At 44.0% G+C, this 19,964-nt stretch overlaps 3 protein-coding genes across 5 annotated transcripts; 1 reads left to right on the top strand and 2 right to left on the bottom strand.

Annotated features, from left to right (window-relative positions):
• Nucleotides 1-316: 316 nt before the first annotated feature.
• On the top strand, nucleotides 317-12,274 carry dnmt1 (DNA (cytosine-5-)-methyltransferase 1). Of its 2 annotated transcripts, none has more exons than XM_079281001.1 (34): nucleotides 317-479; nucleotides 940-976; nucleotides 1,579-1,686; nucleotides 1,776-1,968; nucleotides 2,131-2,203; nucleotides 2,308-2,398; nucleotides 2,496-2,536; nucleotides 2,617-2,674; nucleotides 3,465-3,548; nucleotides 3,856-3,965; nucleotides 4,096-4,214; nucleotides 4,312-4,404; nucleotides 4,483-4,634; nucleotides 4,777-4,964; nucleotides 6,154-6,334; nucleotides 6,734-6,831; nucleotides 7,059-7,203; nucleotides 7,292-7,407; nucleotides 7,485-7,686; nucleotides 7,765-7,898; nucleotides 7,977-8,156; nucleotides 8,248-8,472; nucleotides 8,551-8,743; nucleotides 8,908-8,998; nucleotides 9,089-9,220; nucleotides 9,337-9,619; nucleotides 9,701-9,842; nucleotides 10,180-10,346; nucleotides 10,476-10,653; nucleotides 10,860-11,055; nucleotides 11,142-11,305; nucleotides 11,548-11,664; nucleotides 11,863-11,956; nucleotides 12,029-12,274. In XM_079281001.1, exons 1-34 carry the CDS (start codon nucleotides 433-435, stop codon nucleotides 12,064-12,066), a joined length of 4,470 nt encoding a protein of 1,489 aa, XP_079137127.1. In that variant the 5' UTR covers nucleotides 317-432; the 3' UTR covers nucleotides 12,067-12,274. The 2 variants fall into 2 exon arrangements, with proteins under 2 accessions (XP_079137127.1, XP_079137126.1); XM_079281000.1 differs by having other exon boundaries at nucleotides 1,776-2,004.
• Nucleotides 12,275-13,512: 1,238 nt separating this feature from the next.
• On the bottom strand, nucleotides 13,513-16,134 carry eif3g (eukaryotic translation initiation factor 3, subunit G; the record flags this gene model as incomplete). Of its 2 annotated transcripts, XM_079282294.1 has the most annotated exons (10): nucleotides 16,037-16,134; nucleotides 15,899-15,945; nucleotides 15,275-15,363; nucleotides 14,932-14,991; nucleotides 14,734-14,838; nucleotides 14,436-14,631; nucleotides 14,222-14,338; nucleotides 13,993-14,129; nucleotides 13,689-13,795; nucleotides 13,513-13,605 (listed from the first exon to the last, which is right to left on the bottom strand). In XM_079282294.1, the coding sequence occupies exons 1-10, from the start codon at nucleotides 16,057-16,059 to the stop codon at nucleotides 13,590-13,592; spliced, it is 897 nt and encodes a 298-aa protein (XP_079138420.1). In that variant the 5' UTR covers nucleotides 16,060-16,134. The 2 variants fall into 2 exon arrangements, with proteins under 2 accessions (XP_079138420.1, XP_079138421.1); XM_079282295.1 differs by lacking the exon at nucleotides 13,513-13,605 and having other exon boundaries at nucleotides 13,685-13,795.
• Nucleotides 16,135-17,202: 1,068 nt separating this feature from the next.
• Nucleotides 17,203-18,147, bottom strand: p2ry11 (purinergic receptor P2Y11; the record flags this gene model as incomplete). The annotated part of the gene is made up of 1 exon (XM_079281569.1): nucleotides 17,203-18,147. The coding sequence occupies one exon, from the start codon at nucleotides 18,145-18,147 to the stop codon at nucleotides 17,203-17,205; it is 945 nt and encodes a 314-aa protein (XP_079137695.1).
• Nucleotides 18,148-19,964: the final 1,817 nt, after the last annotated feature.

Below are 19,964 nucleotides of genomic sequence, written 5' to 3'. Positions count from 1 at the left end.
GACTGCTTCCGCCTGGTCAGTCGTCCAATGCAGCTAGAAAACAGTAGGGGTAAGTCGAGTTAGTTATTTTTTTTAAATACATATTTTTCACAATGCAATCACATGACCATCATACTTGTGTTTTAATAATATATTTGTAGAACGAAAATGGGCTTGACATTCAGACGATGCAATCAGGAGGGAAATATTATGCAGCGTATTGAAAGTGTTTTACCCACACATCACTGAAGTGGTACAGTCTACAACACCCGGGTTTCCGCGCGAAAAGACGGCCCGCGCGCCTGAATTGCTTATAGTATCCATTGCTAGGGGACGACAGGCAGACGCTCTGGAGCCGCGCTGTAGGGTCAACGGCCGGCTTAAACATTATTTTTAACTGATTTTAACGCGGTTTTATCGTTTTTATCTCACTCGTTGAGCTAGCTGTTTGTCATGCCATCCAGGACTTCCCCGTCTCTGCCAGCGGATGTCAGGAAAAGGTACGTTTCTTAACCTGACGTTTCTTAACCTGAATGCTAATAATGTCGTTATGTTGTAGCATGCATGTAGCTTGATGTCTTGGTCAAAAAAGCCACAACAACGTAAATTAAACTCCGTGTAACTAGCTGCTGTGGCTGTCATGAGCAGGGCTGCCCCGTTTTACCTTTTTTGCCTTTTATTAGTAGCTGCAGCTAGCGTTAGCTTGTTGTCATTTGACAGTCGGGACTGATGCTGCATTCACTTAACATTAGCCCCCCCCCCTCCCCCCTCTGTTAACGCTAGCCAGTTAGCATCTTTAGCCTGTCAATGGATGGAGCAGCGTGTGAGATTTGGCGCCACTCAGGAAGTTTTGTTCCCTATGTTTCTGCTAGCTCGCTGTCAACACGAGTTGTAGTGCTATACAGCCGTGTCAGACAATGTGTGCGTGGATTAATATAACCGTTGTTTTGACTTTCACAGGCTGCAGGTGCTGGATGAGGACGGCTCTTCAGACGAGGTGAGTTCAGTGTCTGTTTATTCCTCTTGAATGGCTACATGTAGTTAACGTCACTCAGCTGCTCACTAAATGCTCTTGCTGGTGACTCTTCCATTTGGGTTTCTAAAGACCACTGAACGTGATTGTAGGTTCAAAGTGTCCTGTCTACTCAAATGGAAGCAGCACCCTTAATTGGTTTTCACTTATCTAAAATCTGCAATATTGTCTACTTCAATAAGTGTCTAGATGTACTTAAAAGCAAAGAGATGAGCTGTTCATAGGACGCCCTCAAGATACAAATCTAAGGGTTGCTCCATGGATGCACTGCAGGTCATGAAATGAATATGGATTTAATATCTGAAACACAATCACAACCCCAAAGTATCATCAGTTCAGCACTTGATGGTGTCATCTTGAAGATGAGTGTTTTTGTAAAGCATATGCTATCAATTGGCATCTCTGGTTATGTTACATGATTCATTTTAGGACGATAGTATCTGTCAACACTGGAGTCAAATAAGTATAAATATGCTGTTTTAATTTCACTGCCTGCGGTAAACGTTTTTTTTTTTTTAAAGTTGAGCTTTACTCTTTAGAGCTTTCTTCTTAAAATGCCATTACAGGATCATGTGAAAGAGAAGCTGAAGTTGGTGCAGGACTTTCTGCATGTCGATGCTCAGGACCAGCTGACCAGCCTGGAGGAAGAAATGAAAAATTCAGAGATTTCAATGGTTGGTGACTCTTAAAGATATCTGAATCATAACTAATCCTGAAATGTCTCATTATTTACCCTGTGACCAATACGGTGTGCTTTCCTCAGGAGGTCTACATCTCTAAAGTAAAGGCTTTGCTGGGAAAGGAGCTTAGTCTCGAGACTGGCGACGGCGTGGAGCAGAATGGAAAGACTGTTGTCACAAATGGTTCTAACAAAGAAAAGCAGAGTGAAAATGCAACCATGGACGTACAGGAGGAAGAGGAGGCTGTCAAGTCACCAACTGCTTCCAAAGGGAAAGGTGGACGCAAGAGCAAAACAAATTCTGACACTAAAAGTACGTTTTAGAGTTCTTATCAATATTTGTCATGCAGCAGCTGCATTCCCTAATGAGTGATCCACAAACTAAATTATTTAAAACGAAGGTATAGGATGAACTTAGTCATGTTTTTGTTCATTGCAGAGTCTCCAGCCAGTACCAGGGTTACAAGAAACGCTGGGAAACAGCCGACCATCATGTCAATGTTCTCTAAAGTGTGCGTAAATGAATTGTATCTTGTAATTCATACTTTTATACTCAGTCTTCTGCTTCGTTTACATGTACAACAGTCTTTATTCTGTTTTTATGTCTGTCTTGCAGTCAAAAGCGAAAGTCTGAAGACTTGAATGGTGAAGCTGCTAATGGACAGGATGAAGTGAAGAAAGAAAAGGAGGAAGATGATGTTGAGGAGGTGAATGATTTCTATGTTCCAGTGATGTTTAAACATAAAGCTGTGCCTGTAAATATCTGGTGTGTAACACTGCCCATACATTATAACTCTGTTGTAGTCTCAGGAGGAGAAGCGTCTTAAAGTGGAATCGGATGAAAAGTAAGTCGTTCTCTCTCAACATTAGTGATGGTGATGGAGCTCACACACAACATAACGTACTAATCCTTTAATTTATGCAGGGCTGCTGCTCCAGAAACATCCGAGAGCGAGATCACGAAACCGATTTCTGCTGCAAAGGTAATGACTTGTTATTGAGCTCTGTGTCGTAGCTGTAAACACGGTGTCTTAAAGCCTCTGAACACCTGCACAGGTGTGTTCACTTAATCAGGCTGATATTTTATTTTAATTTTATTTTTTTTATGCTAACTTGTTATTTTATTATAGTTTGTTTTTTACTATGTACTGGCTCTGTGGCACTCTGAGATTTTTTTTTAAATGAAAAGTGCGTTACAAATAAAATGTATTATTATTATTATTATTATTATTATTATTAGACCGCTGTGCCGGTTGAAGCCTGCTACTCAACCAGATTAATTGAAAACACCTGTGTGGGTGTTCAGAGGCTTTGAAGAGTCTTCAATTACATTTGGTAGATAATGTGCATTGAAAGTCATTACATAGATGACTAATTCCAACGTAGTCTTACGTTTATTATTGAAGTCTTAATTTCAACAAATCTAATTCCATGCATCTATTTCTGTCAAACTTAGTCACGTTCTCTGTCTACCACTAAACTAAATATGCGTGTTATAAAATACTTATTCTACATGAACCCTGTAGAGGGCAATCTATAATGTACCTAAGTGTTCTGTTAGACCAAATGTTAGTACTTACCTTGATGTTTGCCTGCTATGCTTATTTAAATATGAAAAAGAGGGTTTGTCTTTAAATTTCAATAATATTTCTCCTAACAAGGTAATAAAAGCATTACATTTAATTCTGCCCCCCTGAGACATGTGTAAAGTGATTTTGTTCAGCCTTAATGATTCTGACTGATGAAACCTGTGTAATATTTTATTTATTTCAGACACCGCCCCCCAAATGTACAGACTGCAGACAATACTTGGATGATTCTGATCTCAAGTTCTTTCAAGGGGATCCTGATAATGCGGTGAGAATTTTATTAACACTTGTTTATCTGTGTTCTTTGTAAAACCGCAATATATATATTTTGAATAGACTACATTTTGCGTGCAGTTTGTCACATGAAACCCTGGACTTATTTATGTTTGTTTTTGGGTGCTTTGCGCACGAGCCATGTGCCATATAGTCTCATTGTATTCAGCAGTCATCTTGAAACTATGCGACTGTCACCAAAACCGTCTAGATTGACACACAGCACTACAGGACAAATATGTATTAATTTTGTATCTAACTTGAGCAGAAGAATGTGAAACCCGAGATTGTGCTCTCTTCAGCTGGATGAACCAGAGATGTTAACAGACGAGCGTCTTTCCCTGTTTGACTCCAACGAGGATGGATTTGAGAGCTACGAGGATCTGCCACAGCACAAGATCACAAACTTCAGGTCGGTTATTCTTCTTAGACTTCAGCGTTTAGGCGACACTTGTTGGACTATTGCTGCTGATTTCATGCTGCTAGTATGAAGCTTGTTGTGCTGCAGCACCTGAGTCCGTTGTGCCGCTTGTGTCTTGCAGCGTGTATGACAAGCGTGGACACCTTTGTCCGTTTGACTCTGGACTGATCGAGAAAAATGTGGAGCTCTACTTCAGCTGTGTGGTCAAACCCATCTATGATGACAACCCGTGCTTGGATGGTATGAAGTCCCACATTTCAAGAATGGAAACGTTGTAAATGTTCTTTACAAACGAGCCGACGTTAACGTGTGTGGTGGTATTGTTATATTTGTTCAGGTGGTGTTCCTGCCAAGAAGCTTGGCCCCATCAATGCTTGGTGGATCACTGGTTTTGATGGTGGAGAAAGGGCGTTGATTGGTTTCACTACAGGTAGCTAAGTTTCCTGCTCCAAATTCTCATGTTTTTCTCTGTATGATGTTCTAATGGTCATCCATCTTCACTCTCCAGCTTTTGCCGATTACATCCTGATGCACTCCAGTGAGGAGTACGGACCCATCTTTGCTGTGATGCAGGAGAAGATCTACATGAGCAAGATCGTGGTGGAGTTCCTCCAGAAGAATCCTGATGCTTCTTATGAGGACCTTCTCAACAAGATTGAGGTGAAGACTCGTAGTTATTCACAACAGCTTCTTACCAGGTTTATGTATTTGACATTGCGTTCCTCAGTGTGATCAGTCTCACACTGATGAATGTACTGTAGCTCTTAAAACCAGGACACTAATCGGTTTCCCCGATCCTCAGACAACCGTGCCTCCTGCAGGGCTGAACTTCAACTGCTTCACGGAGGACACGCTGCTGCGCCACGCCCAGTTTGTGGTGGAGCAGGTGGAGAGCTACGACGAGGCCGGCGACTCTGACGAACAGCCCATCATCGTTACTCCCTGCATGAGAGACCTGATCAAGCTGGCGGGAGTCACTCTGGGGAAGAGGTACGGCTGAAGGATGATTAGGATTTATTGTACCAAGAAAGCTTTCCTTAGCTGCTTTAGGTCAAAGAGAAAACAACATATTTCATGAATGAAAACTCCCCGTTTTCAGTTTCATGAAGTTTTTCTGGCAGAAGCACCTTTGCAACACAAATGCTTCAGGAAGTTCTCCACTTTTTGTTTATATTTGTGTTTCTGCTCCTTGTTCTCCCTAATGTCTAACATTCTTTAACATTTCCTAACGCAGCATGCTGCTGTACTGGTAGGTAGGCCTTCTGAATGCATCCTCAGCTTGTGTGGTGTGTTATTGTGAAAAGATAAATGACAAAAAGAGCATTATACCGAGTTCACGCTATAATTTATTTGTTTTTATTTTACATTTTATTTTATCTGGCATATTTAAGTCACAACTGATCAAGTTGATTATATAAAATGTGTCAACAGTTTAGAGTACTTCTGTTTATATGTCCAACAACAATACTTAATTCTGTTGTGCTCAAATATGCTGAATTGTTTTCCTGCTCCACATTTCAGTCAAGCAGACTCTGTACTTATGACATCTACATATTGAGTCTAATTGGCCCCAAAACGAGGGAATTACATCTTCAGTTTAAAGGAAGTCTTAATGCAGAAGTCATTTCTCAGAGAGAAATCTGGCAACGCCTTCAACTTCACAACAGGTTTTCTCACTGCAGTTATCCATGTTAAAAATAAGTTGTCTTTTTTTAGTGTGGTGATTATTCTCATTTACTGACTCAACTTCGAGGTGAATGTGTTTCACTCGATTGATAATATAAAACAGTTGAGTTGTACCTGGGCTTTCAGTAGGCTGTAGTTGACCTCAAAGTCATTTAGAGAGGCAACACAAATTTCATTTTGTGAAATTTCCTGGAAGAATCCTTAAAGTCTTACAGTGACGCGTGTTTATAAGAACCTGTTGGTTTGCCAGATGAGATCACAAACTCTAAACCACCAGTCGTAACACTGCGTTAGTGTTTTCTGTGCAGACCAGATTTAACGTTGTTGGCGGGTTGCGTCTAACGGGAACTCTGCATTGAACATCTTTCCTGTGTGCGTGTTGCATGGCCTGATGCTGTGGTGATTTGATGCCGTCGCTCCACATCTCATCTAGTGTTTGGTCCATTTGGCTCGACACAGTTTCCTCTCAACACAAACTTTATTCTGTTGACAGGAGAGCTGCCAGAAGGCAGGCCATTCGTCACCCAACAAAGATCGACAAGGACAAGGGGCCGACTAAAGCGACCACCACCACGCTGGTGTACCAGATCTTTGACACCTTCTTCTCCGACGAGATAGACCAGAATGATAAAGACGCTGCTGCGGCCAAAAGGCAGCGCTGTGGTGTTTGTGAGGTGAGTCTAATTAGTGTTTAAATGGTGCTGCTTCGCTTTCATAGCCAGTGTCACGTGTGCGTTTGATTTGTGTGGAAATGTTACGCATATCGGCTCAACCAGGTACCAACAGGTATTATATATTCCTCCTCTAATATCTGTTCTATTGCTGTGAAAACATCTCCTTCAAACGACTAGTTATTCACGTTTGTTTTAGTGAGTGACGTGGTATTGTTCCTGTGTGGCGTGAATCAGTTGATAAGTGATGTCTGATCGGCGCATAGACTCTCTGATACCAGATGAAGCATTTCGGACCATATCGCATGAGTTTCTGGTACTGGTGTCAGAACAATTCTAAATTAGTGTATTATATAATACGCTGTGGTTGACATGCATTTTCTTTCTTTTTATTGTCTCCAGGTTTGCCAATCTCCTGATTGTGGCAAATGTCCAGCTTGCAAGGACATGATCAAATTTGGGGGAGGTGGCAAAAGCAAGCAGGCTTGTAAGCAGAGACGGTAAGAGTGTCTTCTGATCAGTTTATTCTGTAAGTGATGTAACTCTGCAGCCTTCTCAATGTTTTTACAAACTTTCTTTGACTAGTTTCTCGCTGTTGTTGCTTCACCTGAACCTTGCAAACACCTTTAATGTTGAAGAAAAGATGAGAACTTTAAATGATGCTTTTCTGTACTTTGACCCGTTTGGTCCTTAATTACTCTTTTGCTGACTTGCATCATTTGTTTAGATGCCCAAACCTCGCAGTAAAGGAGGCTGAAGACGATGAGATCGTTGTCGAGGATGTTCCAGTGGAGAAGGCGAAGAAGGTTTCTCAAGCTAAGAGGAAGAAGCAGACCCAGTGTAAACTGTGTTGGATCGGAGAGGCTGTTCAGGTGTTTGTCGCCCTTACGTGGTGGTTAAAATAGTGTTTCTGTCGTGTATGGGGATCCAGCAGTGTGTGAATGCATTTGTCTCCTTCAGACTGAGGGGAAGAAGCAGTACTACAGGAAGGTCTGTGTGAATGACGAGGAGTTGGAGGTGGGCGACTGTGTCTCCGTTTCATCAGAGGATCCAACATTGCCTCTGTACCTGGCAAGGTATGACTTTTTATTTAGACTCTGGAAACAAGTTGTCACCGTGTCTTGTATGACTCTAACGACGTATTCACTCTCAGGATCGCGTCGCTGTGGGAGGACAACAATGAGAAGCTGTTTCATGCCCACTGGTTCCATCGTGGGACTCAGACAGTGCTGGGAGAGTCCTCTGATCCACTGGAGCTCGTCATGGTGGACGAGTGTGAAGACATGCTGCTCAACTATGTGCAGGGCAAAGTTAACGTCATGTACAAGGCCCCGTCGGACAACTGGTCTATGGAGGTAAGCTAACATGACAGCAGGAGACGTTGCGGTTTGTGAACCAGTTTTCTTGACCTCGTGGTTACGTTTGTATTCTAGGGTGGCATGGATTTAGAAATCAAGGTGATTGAGGATGACGGGAAGAGTTTCTTCTACCAGTTCTGGTACGACACGGACTACTCCCGCTTTGAGACGCCTCCCAAGACGGCTCCATCAGAAGACTCAAAGTTCACGTAAGCGCCGTCCACACGTGTGTTTGTACGTGTGAGTGTGGCTTGTGGTTTTTCTTTACCTTGTGGATGTTTCCTCAGGTTCTGTTGCAGCTGCGAGAGGACAAAAGAGCGAGAGGAACGGGAAAGGCCTCGTGCATTTGAACCCATCACAGACAAAGACCACGACTCCAAGGCTGTCTATGCTCTGGCCTGCTTCCAGGGGGAGCAGTTCAAAGTGGCAGACGGTGTCTACCTGCATCCCGACTCTTTCAATTTCACGTGAGTGAAGTGATTCAAAATGTTTAATTTACTCAAAACCTGTACGAGGAAAATGTCTACGAGACTCGCTGCCTCTGTTTCTGGCCCTCAGTGTAAAGCCAGCGAGTCCAGTGAAGCGCTCGCACAGGAAAGAGGATGTGGATGAAGACTTGTACCCAGAGTATTACAGGAAGTCCTCAGACTACATCAAGGGGTCAAACCAGGACGCTCCAGAGCCTTTCCGCATCGGGCGCATCAAGGAGATCTTCTGTCTCAGACGCAGCAACGGGAAAGTCGACACCTCGGAGGTCAAACTGCGACTCTACAAGTTCTACAGGTGAAAAGCATCACAGCTCAGGGTTTGATCGTCACGAACGATTGTTCATAAGTAACCAACGTTCGTCTCCTCCACCAGGCCCGAGAACACTCACAAAGGGGTCAAAGCCAGTTACCACTCGGACATCAATCAGCTGTACTGGAGCGACGAAGAGGTGACGGTCAGCATGACGGAGCTGCTCGGCCGCTGCCAAGTAGAATATGCAGAAGACTTGAATGAATCGGTCCAGGACTATTCCAGCGGGGGACCTGACCGCTTCTATTTCCTGGAGGTAGAGCCATACTATGTTATGCTATGTACTCTTACTAACTGTCTAAGATGAAAACAGGATCAAAAAATCAAATGTGCTAAATTTGAAACATTGTTGAAAATAAGGAAATGCTTGAACATATCTTCAATGCAGTGTGTATTCTTATCCATGTTCCTCTATCACAGGCCTATAATGCAAAATCAAAAAGCTTTGAAGATCCTCCAAATCATGCCCGCTCAGCTGTTCATAAAGGCAAAGGAAAGGGCAAAGGGAAAGGTGAAAATAAACGCGCATAGATTTTATTTATTGAAAATTGGTTTAATGCTCACTGAAGTCCTAATCCAATGATCCATTGTTCTCTACAAGGCAAAGGAAAGGCTGCTGCACAGGAAGCGCAGGACTCTCAGAATGACCCACAGGCGCTTAAAGTGCCCAAATATCGCACGCTGGATGTGTTTTCTGGCTGCGGTGGGCTCTCTGAAGGCTTCCACCAGGCTGGTAAATGCCTGTTCCCTGCCACTCGCTAAATATGTTGCACGTGCACAGATGTGTTTGCAGCTGTAGTTTTTATTTCCCAGTGCAATGGTGAAAACGTGCCTGCTGGTTTCCTTTAGGTATGAATGAGACTCTGTGGGCCATAGAGATGTGGGAGCCTGCAGCACAGGCCTTCAGGCTCAACAACCCCGGCACCACGGTGTTCACAGAGGACTGCAACGTCCTGCTCAAGCTGGTCATGTCTGGAGAGAAGAACAACTCTCTGGGCCAGAAGCTGCCTCAGAAGGGGGACGTGGAGATGCTGTGTGGAGGACCTCCCTGCCAAGGCTTCAGTGGGATGAACCGCTTCAACTCTCGCACTTACTCCAAATTCAAGAACTCACTCGTAGTGTCTTATCTCAGGTCGGTGTCCGAGTCATTGTGAACCTGATGCGGTACAGACCACACGAGTGCACACTTACAATAAGTCTTCCTCTGTTGCAGTTACTGTGACTACTACAGACCCAAGTTCTTCCTGCTGGAGAACGTGAGGAACTTCGTCTCATTCAAAAGCTCCATGGTCCTGAAGCTGACTCTACGCTGTCTAGTGCGGATGGGCTACCAGTGTACCTTTGGCGTCCTTCAGGTGGGTCTGACTCGGGTTATTAACTACAAAGTAAGCAGTGAAAAATAAAAACACTCTTTAAGAAAAACTAGACTGACGCAAAATCGCCTGGTTTCAAATCTATTTGTATCCAGGCATTCTCATTAACGCATGAGTTGAACCACAGATATTGAACGGACTTGACATTCCACGAGATGGTGCTATACTGCAACTTCACGTGACGTCGAGTCCCGTAGACTTGAATGACAAGAAAATTATTTTAAAAACAACCCTTTGCTCATAAAGTCACTGTTTCCCTCCCTGATTATTGAGGGTAAACATTGTATGATGACTGAAGTTGCTCTGACCTGCTCATCAGGCCGGTCAGTACGGTGTGGCTCAGACCCGCCGCAGGGCCATCATCCTGGCTGCTGCTCCTGGAGAGAAGCTGCCTCGCTACCCTGAGCCTCTGCATGTGTTTGCTCCCAGAGCGTGTTCTCTGAACGTGGTGGTGGACGAAAGGAAATACGTCAGTAACGTCACACGGTAATGTCAACGTCCTCTTCTCTACCATTTAATGATCTCTAACCCTCGATCAGACTGGTACGGCTCCTCACATGGATCATAACGACGTCTTTTATCTGACCGTACACTAAACTGGTCTGTCTTGAACAGAGGTAATGGAGGAATCTACAGAACCATCACTGTCAGAGACACCATGTCGGACCTGCCAGAGATTCGTAATGGAGCAGCTGGACTGGAGATCTCCTACAATGGAGAGCCTCAGTCCTGGTTCCAGAGGCAGATCAGAGGCACGCAGTACCAGCCCATCCTCAGGGACCATATCTGCAAGGTGAGGTGTAAGGCCAACGGCGTTTGCTCCTCCACAGATCTTATTTCAGGCATCTGACCAAAAACTGCTTATAAATAAAAACTTGTAAAAATGCTGACTCATTTTGTTGGTATTGGGACTCATTCCTGCCGCACTCTGTTTGTTTTGGTAGTGTGTGTGATTCTAAGGTGATGGCGAAGTTTCTAACGAGCCTTCTTGTGTCTCAGGACATGAGTGCTCTGGTTGAAGGGCGCATGCGTCACATCCCGTTGGCTCCGGGCTCCGACTGGCGGGATCTGCCCAACCTGGAGGTCCGGGTGAAAGACGGCACCATGACCAAGAAGCTGCGTTATTCGCACTCTGATAAGAAGAATGGCCGCAGCAGCACCGGTGCCCTCCGAGGGGTTTGCACGTGTTCAGGAGGTACGTAGCTCTAGTTTTCTACTTCAACAATGCCGGAGATTCATTTTCTGTTTTTGAGGCGGCTCTGACTATGTCTGTCGTTGTAGGGACTCCATGCGACCCTGCAGACAGACAGTTCAGCACACTGATCCCCTGGTGTCTGCCCCACACCGGGAACCGCCACAACCACTGGGCCGGACTCTACGGCAGACTGGAGTGGGACGGCTTCTTCAGCACAACTGTCACCAACCCTGAGCCCATGGGCAAGCAGGTACGTCAACCTCTTATACACGAGTCTGAGGAGAAAACTCATTGCAGCCAAAATATTTCACAAGTGTGAAACTCAAGACAACTCGGCGGGAAATGTTCGAGTTCTCAGTATCATTCCTCATTATGGCACTTTTGTATAGAGGCAAGGAAAACGTATACGAATAGGACGGCAATCAATTGATTCCTTCAAGGCCTGTCATATTTTTGGCGTTTTGAATCTACATGTGATTGTTTTGATTTCAGGGTCGCGTTCTGCATCCTGAGCAGCACAGAGTGGTCAGTGTGAGGGAGTGCGCTCGCTCGCAGGGATTCCCCGACACGTACCGCTTCTTTGGAAACATCCTGGACAAACACAGACAGGTAAAATCACGCAGACGGAAGAGTTAAATTCATATTTTGTGACATTTCTTTAATTGTAATTTTTCTACGTTTGTTTTTTGCTCTTGCAGTACTTTATCTTTATTTCCTTCGTTTGTTGTATTCAGCAAACATCAACATCATCCTGCCTCGGACCTTTAAACAGTCGGGTTGTGTAATGGCTTCTTCCTGTTTGAGCAGGTTGGAAATGCAGTGCCCCCCCCACTCTCCAGAGCCATTGGCCTGGAGCTGAAGAAGTGTGTGATGGAGAGAATAAAGGAAGAACAAGCGTCAGGTGACTCTCCTCTCCTGATTCATGACCCACTAAATATGCTGAGTTGCTCACACGTTTCTCTCTCGTCCACAGAGACGGTGAAACGGGAGAAGATGGAGGTCTCTGACTAGTTCCTGGTTCCCTTCCAGCAAGAATAGTTTCCACAAATCTTGATGCCAACGTTTCGTTTAACCAGCTGGTTTTTAACGGTGTCACATGAACATTCTGTACCGTGCCATTCCATGTTTTTGTTTTAACTGCTTTTAATCATCATGTGGAATAAATTGTATGTAGTTTTTATATGTGTAATATTTCAAATAAAGCTCTTATGAAAGATTATTTGTGGACTTGATGTATGAACATTGACTAGAAATGAAGTTAATAAAGCAGTTATTACGGTTAAATATACATTTTTAGCCATGTTCACACCTACAATCTCTCGGATAAACTCTATGGTTTAGTTCAGGGGTCTTCAATGTTTTTCAGGCCAAGGAGCCCCAAACTGATAGCGCTGGAGCAGGGACCCCGAACTATATATTGTGTTTTACATTAACTGGGCCTCGTGCCATGTATAAACATACCTCTATTGTGCATTCAATACTAAACTATTCAAATAATACACGGGATCATATATTTGAACATTTTAAACATGTGCAAGGTACAGTGAGTAGGGTGGCTGAGCCACTGCCATTTAGAAACATACCGTGGCAACTGATACAATATCAACATTGTTCATTGCATGATAACCATGCATACAAGCTATTCAAATAAATGTAAATTAAAATGAGTGGCCTATAGTGCCACTACCATGCATAAACATGTTGTCTTGCATAAAATCCTAAACTTAAAATAATGGACAGATTTGTGCTTGGGGAAAGCTATTTAGTCTCCACAAACTTTCAGACCCCCTGTTAAGGACAACTTGTTAAAGCAGAAGTGACGGATGGATAGAACGACATGGCTACTAAGCAGAACCTAGAGATGGCAGCACGTTACCACTGACTGTTTAATGCTGCATTTTGTTCCTTTAACTTGATCTACGTACTGTGCCATTCCAACTGAAATTATTTTGGCAGTAATGATTGAAGTGCTTTAAATGTCATCTAGACATGAGTGGAGTGATTTCAGCAGTGTGGTTGACCTGTGAAAATTATAAAATACAGGAACATGTTAGAAGCCACAGACCGGTGATTTCTCATGAATCAACTGAACCCTTTTACAGTTTCAGACTAAATTTAAAGATTTTTTCACCTCCAGGCAATTTTGCAGTCTAATTCAGTATTTGTCTTAGAGTCAAACATGTTTTTAATCCAGTTTCTGCATCACTATTCATAAACATGTACCGATAGCTATAGTATCCTCATAACGTTATTCATTAGTGCCGTTCAGGAAGCATTTGCGCTCATCACTGACTTTATTCAAATGTGGCTTTAGTGATGAGAATTCTGCATAAGAACCCCTCTGCTCTGTCAGAACTCTGAGCTCACCAGGTATCTAGCTTCAATAGTTAGGTAAGTGAAGGTTCAGTCAGAATAAAAGCTACCCTCAAATTTTAGAATGAAAACAAGGAGACTGTGACAATGTGATTCTCTTTATTTAGGTAACAGCCACGTTTTACCACAACAATAAAATCTGGCGTCCTCGGATGGATTCCTCAGTTGTTTGACGGTCTGCAGAGAGAATTCAATATGTTTAGCAGCAAGAACAAATAAATGCAAATATACACTTCAACAATTAACTGACAGAAACTTACTTGGCCCATTCAACATTGAGAATAAGATGATCGTATCCGAATCCGGACACTCCTGCGATGGCTCTGGATGCGTCCTCCCGACGGTGGAAACTGATGAAGGCGAAACCCTGCAGGAAACAAAGCAGATGATCTATCAGACAACTGTACTATTGGCAGGGCCAGCTAGTACTTAACATAAAAGTACACGATACTTTTGTTTGCTAGATACAAATACACCAGTCAATGTACAATCGACATAAAAGAACGCCTGCTTTAATGCTTCCGGTCTCTGACGTGTTTTTGTCTTCTTAAGACGAGCACTGACCTTTGACTGTCCGGTGTTCTTGTCCTTGGCCAGATAGATCCTCGAGATGGAGCCAAATGGTCTGAAGAGCTCCTGCAAGTCTGTCTCGCGGGTGTCCTCCGACAGATTGGTGACCCGAATAGTGGCGTTGTCATCAGCTGTCGAGAGCAAACGCATGCAGTCTGTACTGAGCAACGCTCTGATTCGAGTGAATAATGTGTGCGTAGAATAAGAAGGTGGATCTACTTACATCCCCCTCGCCGGTTGGGCTGCATGGACTCCCCTCTCCGCGTGCCCCCGTCCCTCAGGCTCGGGGGAACGTACTTCCCGGTCTTGCTCTGCGCAGGCTGAGCCGGCTCTGGCTCCGCTGGTGAAAGAGAAGAAGAACAGGCCACGTCAGTCATAACGCGAGGAACGTCTCACAAATCTACATCTGGATTGTGTGCACGGTGAGCTGACGGTACCAGAGCCAGCGGTCTTGTCCTTGTCTCCGGTGGAAAGCCCGAGCTGCTCAGCCAGCTCCTTCTGCATGGGGCCCAGGGTGTCCTTGTACGGACAACGGGTGGTCCAATGGTCGCCTTTGCAAATACGGCAAGACACGATCTTCTGTCCTTTCAGCTTGTTCATGGGATCTTCATCCTGGTCTTGGGCGTTCAAGTCCTGCAAGAGGTTAGAAGAGGTACTCAGTCACAGTAAATAACAGCCTGTGTTCGCATGTATTAAGCAGAGATAACCATTAAAAAGGTCACAATGGATCCTCACCTCCTTGCTGGAGATGAAAGTCATGAAGACATCGTCACTGACTGTAGTGGTGGCCACGTTAGGGCCGGCTGCATCAAACTCAGAGTTGCCAAATTTCTTCCAGTTCTGGAATGAGAGAAAAATAGAATCCATGACACCCAAGTTCACCCAAAGGCTTAACTTCAAAGTGAATAAAACTAAACAGTTCAAAATGCAAACCTTTCTCCTGGCAACAGCTTTTGAGGCTTTTCTTGTCTCGATCTTGAAGGTCCGCACAATCTACAGGACACACAGGCAGAATTCAGTTACTTCACAAACGCAAAATGTTGCATGTATGACGACTTCTGTTGCTTTTGCAGTGTTACAAATCAAAAAAATGACATGTACTACTCCAGCTCTGACGTTTGATAGATGAACAAAGAAACGCCTCTTCACCATCACGGTAACTGCACACTAATACATGTACACCATCTTTAATAAACCTGTTTAAGAGCTGCACACGTGCAATGCAGACGTATACAAACCAGCATTGTTTAGCATATATTAGTAAAACTTAGCTTACCTTGAACTTCTTTCCGTCATCATCTATTTTATATTCAGTGATGGTTTTTATATTTCCTTTGATGGTTTCCTTGGGAGGCGGTAGTGTGCCTGACAAAAATAAATAAGTAAAGTTAGATTCTGAGCAAAAAGCCAGAAAGGAACAGAAGCAGTTGTCGCTGCTCTCTTGTTAAATAAACATACAACACGGTCCTGTCCTGTTGTGTCAACGCTGACTATGGAGCAGCCCCAGTATGTGTCCTATCTTGATCACATCTCAAGTTAGTAATTAACCCGGGACATTTTTATTTATTAATTTCTAAAGCCAGTAACACGGCTAGCTTGCTAACTCTTAGCTATCATAACGTCCCCCAGTGAATGACACTGCCTACGTCACCGTCATATGTCGGTTAGCTTTATATTTAATCAAGGAAACGTGGATTTATGTCATTCAGTCAAACGTACCAACAACATATTTTAAACATCAGATATCCAACACATCACTGGTACGTGTGTATGTTATCTGGAGTAATACGCCCGACAACCACGTGTGAGTGGAAGCCGCCTATCCGGCCTCCTCCTGCGGACACCAGGCTCAGAGAGATGTGCTAGCATTAGCATGAGCTAACTAACGTTAGTTCCTTACCTTCGTCTACCTCCTCCTCGACTTGGTCTGCCCAACTGGGCTTGGAGCTGGAGGGGAGAGATTGAAATTACATATTAGATCGATGATACGTCTCCAATATATGCAGACGTTATTAAATGTCGATAAAAACCCACTCACTCGTCGTATTCAATCGACGGCATCTTCTCAGCTAGCTTAGCTTCAGGGCCGTAAAGAGCGGAGCACAGAGCGACGAGACGAGCCGCCAATACACACACTTCCGGGACTTTAACTTTCGCAATAAAATCACCACGTTTGTCTAACTGTTAGCTTCACAATAAGAGCATTGCTTCTTAACCGGTGGTGTCAAGCTACACTCGACTGGTGGGAGGGTGGAAATCATATGTAATCATATATGAATTTCGCTTTGTATGATGATGAAAATGTTTGACATTGTCAATGCTTGATATCTGATGACAGAGGGGAGAAGTGACAGAGTCGCGTCTATACATCAGTTATTCTTGTCTATTTCTTGGAGAGAGAAAAACGGAGTGTGAGTTTCATGCCAGGAATAACTTTCAAGAGAGATACATAAACGTTATTTCTGCAGCTGTCACAGTCTTCTTCTGTGCTTTCTATCTCCAGGGCTGCAGACCTGATTGGGGAGTAATCAGTGGTATTGGACACACCTGGGCCTGCTGTGACCACATGCATGAAAGCGTGAGTTTTTGTTAGCATCTCACTTGTCAGCCTACACCCTTTTTTTTTGTGGCTCTTAGTTTCGTGTCTTTGTTTTTATAGCACTACACCCATGCAGCAAATGTACATGCGTCCACTCACACTCCTGCCATACATTTATTTTTACATCTTGTTTTCGTCACTGTTTTTGAGCCGGGCTGTGACAGCTGCACAACAATATTTTAGTTATTTACTTCTCTGTAATTTATGCTTTCTTGTTAGAGAATTGCTGAATGCATTCACCATTCGTCTTTCAAAAGAACTGAAAAGAAATCCCATATTTTATGACAACTGGGATGAGAAGGTCACAAGTCAACATTGCTTCATTAAAACACTTGCTCAAAGAGAACAGGATTCCTCTGTAACAAAGCTCAACGCCTCTGATTACACAACCAACTATGCAGGATATTGAATTACAATCTGATTTTGATCAGACAGGAACTGAATCGGAATGATAATCAGAAAAAAACAAGGCACATTACAGCAATGAAGACATATTTATTACAGAGGATTATGTTGCAAAGTTAGTCCAACAATAACTTTCAGAAAAAACAAGTCAAGAAACTGGGGCAAGTTTTTACAGCATGAGAACACGATGAACTTCCACGTCAAGCAGCAGCTCTGTACTTCACGCTCCCCCCCCTGTTGTCGTCCTCTCGGCTCTTCCCACAACAAGCCACTCTCATACTGTCAAACAAAGCCATGTAAAGGATTGGATGGATGCACATGTTCACAGTTGCCAGTCCCTTGGACACCTGGTACATGTAGTACACCCAACAAACACCAGTGTCGGGTGTATGGATTTTCCTGTACAATTGCCAGATCTGGAAGACGTGGAACGGCACAAAGGAAATGGCATAAAGCACAATCACTGATGTGACTAACAGGGCTACCTTACGTTTCTCCAGTGTGGTTACACTGATGTTTTTCCACACCACGGAAATCACCACACAGTAAGAAGAGAAAGTAACCAGGAAGGGAACCAGACAACCAAACACAGCCAGGAACATTTTGTAAGTGAAGTGAGGGCTTTCGTTCCCGAGACGCCGGGGACAGAAGGACACACACAGAGTCTTGTTCCCATTTTGGCAAACTGAGGCGAATCTCAGCACAGGGCAGGAAATGACTGCTACAAGGACCCAGATGAGGACACTGACGGCCTTGGCGTGGCCGGGCTCTACGTGGGACCGGGTGAAGAAGGGAAACGCGAGGGCCACACACCGGTTCACACTTATCGCCATGACGAAGAAGATGCTCACGTACAGGTTGCAGGTGAACAGAAACCTTTCGATTTTACACGCAGCTTCGCCAAACACCCAGTGTTTGTCCAGGGAGTAGTAGACGATGAGCAGAGGCAGGGTCAGGACATACAGCAGGTCACTGATGGCCAGGTTACAGGCCAGGACCACCCCGGTGTGCCAGTTCCGCCTCTCTCGGACCACCAGCAGCCACAGGGCGAACAGGTTTCCGGCCAGGGCCACGGGGAACTCCACGCCATACATCAAGGGCAGCAGGGGCTTCTGGATCTTCTCACACGTGAAGTTATTCTCCATCTCGAGTTCAGCCCACGTTACTTTGTTGCTCCCACACAGTTTTGCCGTCCAAAATCTGTAATTTGAAGTATGTTGATTCATACATTTGGATAAAAGTCCTATTAATTATGTTAAGTGCAGTTCATGTATGTAAAGTTTTTGAGAGAATGGGCACAGACATGTAAAAGCATGTTAAGTTCAGAAACCTTTCCACAAAGAGGATTTTTCTTCTTTTTTTGAGGCAACAAATACAGTAGGCTGATACAATGTTACACTAAATGTTACATTTTGAATACAGACTCAATTTCACCCTTAGAGAATCAGGAATGTAAATGTTAACCTCTTCTTACCGTAAGGCAGCTTTGCAGAGCAGCGTGCTGTGGCGTATAACCCGAGAGTTCATTTACTGTGTGATAACTCTAACGACAGCATGAAAAGCTCCTCAACCAAGCAGAGCAATGTGAGAGAGACATGGAGGCATTTTTGAATTCCGACACTTAAGCCTGTCACTTCCTCTTACGCAACTCAAGAAACACTATGATGGCACTGCATGCGCAAGCCCAATGGTGGTAAGTAGCCTTCAGCGTTACCATTGAGATCAGTCTTACAACTCGATCCTCACATGAAGACTTTGGGGAGCAGCTAATGAGTATCAGCAGCTTCATTTAAATTCCCTGGGTGCGGTCTTTCGGGGTTAAGGTGTCAACTTGATAGCTGACCCAGAAGTGTGGAAGTAAAGATGATAAAACCTGTCGGGCACATTCTTGAAATTCCTAGGAAAAGTCTCCATATGTGGGTCTGCAATTCACAAATGAGATTAACACCAAATGGGAACAAGCAAAGCAAACACATCTAGAAACCAGTAAAAAATGTCTCGGCTTCAAACAGGACAGAAAGGAGTGGATAACCGATGATACATGGCAAGCCATTGATATACGCAAGGGAGCAAAAAAGAAAGTCATGGAAGCAAAATCAGATCGGCTAAAAGAAAGATATATAACTCAATATCGAGATGCAAACAAGGCTGTGAAGAGGAAGACGCGAGCTAACAAACGGGAATATATGGATGACCTTGCAAAACAAGCAGAAGAAGCAGCCAAAAAAGGTGAGCAAGGAAAGGTCTACAAGCTAACCAACATTATTTGCGGCAAATACAGGGGGACATCTGATATACCAACAGAAGATAAACAGGGAAAGCTTCTTACAACGGAAGCAGACCAAGAAGCTCGATGGGCGGAGCATTTTAGCGAGGTGCTGAACAGGCCTCCACCAACAACACAGGCCAACATACAAGATGCAGAAGCAGATTTGGATATTGGCATTGAACCACCAACCACAGATGAAATGTAGACCAACATCTCCGAAAAGAACAGGCAGGTTTCAGAAAGGGTAGAAGTTGCAACGATCACACATTCACATTACGTAACATCATAGAGCAGTGCACAGAGTGGCAGAGGGAACTGTGTATAAACTTTGACTTTGAAAAAGCTTTTGACTTGGCAAGGAACGCTTTCAAAGTACGAAATAACATACGGAGGTCACAGCAGTACACCATCAAGACCAAGCTTAAATTGTACAACACTCGACAGAGCTTACAGCGACGAATGACGCCACGAGAGTATTACTAGAGATGGAGTAGAGCCAGTGACATGCGTGTGGCTGCACGAGTCAATACTTTCCAAACTGTTTAAAGAAATCTTATGTGTGAATGTATTTGTCGGCTTAATGCCTCTGAAAATGACATATTGGTTTTAACGACCAGTTTAGTAGCACACGCTACCAGTCCCAGCTGTGGAGACGTTGGTACAGCTGTCTCTCTGTAAGGCCTACATGTACTT

Source organism: Melanostigma gelatinosum (assembly GCF_949748355.1).
Source record: "Melanostigma gelatinosum genome assembly, chromosome: 13".
Classification (NCBI taxonomy): Eukaryota; Metazoa; Chordata; class Actinopteri; order Perciformes; family Zoarcidae; genus Melanostigma; species Melanostigma gelatinosum.
Note: the sequence above shows the minus strand (reverse complement) of the source record. Positions and strands in the feature narration are given on the sequence as shown.